At 38.3% G+C, this 4,949-nt stretch overlaps 1 protein-coding gene across 1 annotated transcript; it reads left to right on the top strand.

Annotated features, from left to right (window-relative positions):
* Positions 1-658: 658 nt before the first annotated feature.
* Positions 659-1,657, top strand: LOC306645566 (olfactory receptor 2K2-like; the record flags this gene model as incomplete). Its single annotated transcript, XM_079113478.1, has 1 exon — positions 659-1,657. One exon carries the CDS (start codon positions 659-661, stop codon positions 1,655-1,657), a length of 999 nt encoding a protein of 332 aa, XP_078969604.1.
* Between the last annotated feature and the right edge of the window lie 3,292 nt (positions 1,658-4,949).

The following is a 4,949-nucleotide window of genomic DNA, read 5'->3' as shown; positions in this document are numbered from 1 at the left end:
TGGATATCAGTGTTTATGACGTGGGCTATGTTATGTGACTTATAAACTGTCTCTTAAATACAATCACAATGCTTCAAGCAATGTCATCCTTTCTGAAACAGTATATAGGTGTCCTAAGCTCCTAGCTGACAGAGTTCACTCAGACCCAGAACTTCATAGGTGTTGGTTTTAAATGCATTTTTTTTTGTTTCTTTCCACATTCAGCCAAAATCATTGTTGGTTTTTATTGTATCTTATGAGCTTTCTTTCCCTTACTTACCTGGCTCACTTTTCTAATTTGTGCTCAATAATTTATTCAATGTCCATTTTTATTTTTCCTCATTCAGTCACTTTCAAATCTTCATTGAAAACCTACTATGCTAAGGACAGGATTATGAGCTGAAATTAAAATATGAAACAGGTTTATGCTTGTTTTCAGATTCACTGTTCTCTAAGTGGTGTTGTGTAAGACTCACCTTTTATGTAGATCAAATCGGCTTCCCCTTAGATCAACACATATGCTGTTTTGTGACTTCTTGCATACATTATGTTTGAAATAGTGAAAAAAAGATTGAGAATGATTTCCTAACTAAAAAAAATTTCATTTTGTTAGTTTCTTTATGTCCTCAGATGGAAGGAAGAGAATTATTCTAGAATAGCTACAGGTGAGAGAAAGGAAATGCACGGAGAAAATTTCACCCGCTGGAGCTTTTCTTTCCTGGAGGGATTTTCCCGGTACCCAAGGTTAGAGATTGTTCTCTTCGTCTTCAGCCTTGTGATGTATGTGATCACCCTCCTGGGTAACAGCTCTCTTATTTCAATCACTCTCCTGGATTCACGCCTTCAAACCCCTATGTACGTGTTCCTTGGAAACCTCTCTTTCATGGACATTTGTTACACATCTGCGTCTATCCCTACATTGCTGGTGAACCTGCTGTCATCCCGAAAAACCATTATCTTTTCAGGGTGTGCTGTGCAGATGTATCTGGCCCTCGCCATGGGCTCCACAGAGTGCGTGCTTCTGGCCGTGATGGCGTATGACCGCTATGTGGCCATCTGCAACCCGCTGAGATACTCCATCATCATGAACAGGCAGGTCTGCTTGCAGATGGCCACCGTCTCCTGGGTGACAGGCTGTCTGACCGCCCTGCTGGAAACCACCTTCGCCCTGCAGACACCCCTCTGTGGGAATCTCATTGACCACTTCACGTGCGAAATCCTGGCAGTGCTGAAGTTAGCTTGCACAAGTTCACTGCTTGTGGACGTGATCATGCTGGTGGTGAGCATCCTCCTCCTGCCCATTCCAATGCTCTTGATTTGCATCTCCTATGTCTTCATTCTCTCTACTATCCTGAGAATCAGCTCAGCAGAGGGGAGGCACAAAGCGTTTTCCACTTGTGGCGCACATTTGACTGTGGTCATCTTATACTATGGGGCTGCCCTCTCCATGTACCTGAAACCCTCTTCATCGAACTCACAAGAAATAGACAAAATCATCACACTGCTTTATGGTGTGCTCACCCCTATGTTAAACCCCATCATTTACAGTTTAAGAAACAAGGAAGGAATTTCGGTTGGTCTGCCACAGTCCGCCTCAGCGCCGCTCCATGCTCCTGGGAGGGAAACTCCTGAGCCTGCCAGCTGCTGCCGCATGGCCCCTGGCAGCAATGGCACTTAAGGACTACGCGCTCGAAAAAGAAAAGGTTAAGAAGTTCCTACAAGAGTTTTACCAGGATGATGAATTTGGGAAGAAGCAGTTAGCATTACAGAACATTCTCAGCAAAATATTCCACGAGGAAGAGATGAAAAACAAAGAAACAAATCAGCAATGGGAGGAACTATCCTAAAGGAATTGTCAAATAAAGGAAGAACCAAGTCATCTCAAAATAAATAAATAAATAAATAAATAAAATGAACCAAAAGACTGGGAATACTAATCATATCTCAATAATAACCCTGAATATTAATGGCCTGAACTCATCAATCAAAAGACATAGACTGGCAGATTGGATCAAAAAGAAAGATCCAACAATATGTTGCCTGCAAGAGACTCACCTCGTAGAAAGAGATACCCATAGACTAAAGGTGAAAGGATGGGGGAAAACATACCATGCTCATGGACTCAGCAAAAAGTTGGGGTATCCATCCTCATTTCAGATAATGTGGACTTCAAGTCAAAACTAGTCAGAAGGGATAAAGAAGGACATTACATACTGCTTAAGGGAAGCATAAATCAGCAAGACATAACAATCATAAACATCTATGCCTCAAACAGTGGCTCATTCATGTATGTCAAACAAATCCTTCTCAATTTCAGAAACCAAATAGACCATAACACAATAATACTAGGTGATTTTAACACGCCTCTCTCACCACTGGACAGATCTTCCAGACAAAAATTGAACAAAGAAACCATAGATCTCAATAACACAATCAATAATTTAGACTTAATGGACATTTAAAGAATATACCATCCAACCAAGAGCGAATACACTTTCTTCTCAGCAGCACATGGATCCTTCTCTAAAATAGACTATATATTATGCCACAAAGCTAATGTTAGCAAATACAAGAAGATAGAGACACTACCTTGTATTCTATCAGATCATAATGGATTGAAGTTAGAAATAAATGAAAGAGTAAAAAACAGAAGCTACTCCAACACCTGGAGATTAAACAATATGCTATTACATGATGAATGGATAACAGAAGATATTAGGAAGGAAATTAAAAAATTCTTAGAGGTAAATGAGAACAAAGAAACATCATATCAAAATCTTTGGGACACTATGAAAGCAGTACTTAGAGGAAAATTTATTTCATGGAGCGCATTCAATAAAAGAAGTAAAAATCAACAAATAAACAACCTAACACTACAGCTCAAAGCCCTAGAAAAAGAAGAACAGACCAACACCAAAGTAGTAGAAGACAGGAAATAGTTAAACTCAGAGCTGAAATCAACGAAATTGAAACAAAAGAAACAATACAAAAAATTGACAAAATAAATAGTTGGTTCTTTGAAAAAATAAACAAAATTGATAAACCCTTAGCCACTCTAACAAAGAGAAGATGAGAGAAAACCCAAATCACTAAAATTCGGAATGAACAAGGAAATATCACAACAGACAGGATTGAAATACAAAACATAATTAGAAGCTATTTTGAAAATCTATATTCCAACAAAGTAGAAAATTTCGAAGACATCAACAGGTTTCTAGAGACATATGAATTGCCTAAACTGAACGAGGAGGACATACACAATTTAAATAGACCAATTTCAAGTACTGAAATAGAAGAAGTCATCAAAAGCCTACCAACAAAGAAAAGTCCGGGACCAGATGGGTTCTCAGCCGAGTTCTACAAAACCTTTAAAGAAGAGCTCATTCCAATACTTCTCAAAGTATTCCATGAAATAGAAGAGGAGGGAACCCTCCCAAACTCATTCTATGAAACCAATATTACCCTGATACCCAAGCCAGACAGAGACAAATCGAGGAAAGAAAATTTCAGACCGATATCATTAATGAACATTGACGCAAAAATTCTCAACAAAATTTTAGCAAATCGCATACAAAAACATATTAAAAAGATAGTGCACCATGATCAAGTGGGTTTTATCCCAGGGATGCAAGGTTGGTTCAACATCCGGAAATCAATAAACGTAATTCACCATATTAATAGACTTAAAGTCAAGAATCACATGATTATTTCAATAGATGCAGAAAAAGCATTTGATAAAATACAGCACCCCTTCATGCTCAAAACACTAGAAAAAATAGGGATAGTGGGAACATTCCTTAACATTGTAAAGGCCATCTATGCTAAGCCCATGGCTAATATCATTCTAAACGGTGAAAAACTGAAAGCATTCCCCCTAAAAACTGGAACAAGACAGGGATGCCCTCTTTCACCACTCCTATTCAATATCGTTCTTGAGACTCTAGCCAGAGCAATTAGACAGACCAAGGAAATTAAAGGAATACGAATAGGAAAAGAAGAACTCAAACTATCCCTGTTTGCGGATGATATGATTATATACTTAGAGGAACCAGGAAATTCCATCAGAAAACTCTTAGAACTCATAAGTGAATTCAGTAAAGTGGCAGGTTACAAGATCAATGCTCATAAATCCAATGCATTTTTATACATAAGTGATGAATCCTCAGAAAGAGAAATTATGAAAACTACCCCATTCACGATAGCATCGAAAAAAATAAAATACCTGGGAATCAATCTCACAAAAGAGGTGAAAGACCTCTACAATGAGAACTACAGAACACTAAAGAAAGATATTAAAGAAAACCTTAGAAGATGGAAAGATCTCCCATGTTCTTGGATAGGCCGAATTAATATTGTCAAAATGGCCATACTACCAAAAGTGCTATACAGATTCAATGCAATCCCAATTAAAATCCCAATGACGTACCTTACAGAAATAGAGCAAGCAATCATGAAATTCATCTGGAAGAATAAGAAACCCAGAATAGCTAAAGCAATCCTTCGCAGGAAAAATGAAGCAGGGGGTATTGCAATACCCGAACTTCAACTTTATTACAAAGCAATAGTAACAAAGATGGGATAGTACTGGTACCAAAGTAGACAGGTAGATCAATGGTACAGAATAGAGGACATGGACACAAACCCAAATAAATACAACTTTCTAATACTAGACAAAGGCGCCAAAAATATGCAATGGAGAAAAGATAGCCTCTTCAACAAATGGTGCTGGGAGAATTGGAAATCCATATGCAACAGAATGAAACTAAACCCATATCTTTCACCCTGCACAAAACTCAACTCAAAATGGATTAAGGACCTTGGAATCAGACCAGAGACTCTGCAGATTATAGAAGAAAAAGTAGGTCCCGATCTTCAACATGTCGGCCTAGGACCAGACTTCCTCAACAGGACTCCCATAGCACAAGAAATAAAAGCAAGAATCAATAACTGGGATAGATTCAAACTAAAAA

The sequence above is a fragment of the Sciurus vulgaris genome, assembly GCF_902686455.1.
Source record: "Sciurus vulgaris genome assembly, chromosome: 15".
NCBI lineage: Eukaryota > Metazoa > Chordata > Mammalia > Rodentia > Sciuridae > Sciurus > Sciurus vulgaris.
The sequence above is the reverse complement of the archived record's forward strand: the minus strand, read 5'-3'. Positions and strand labels throughout refer to the sequence as shown.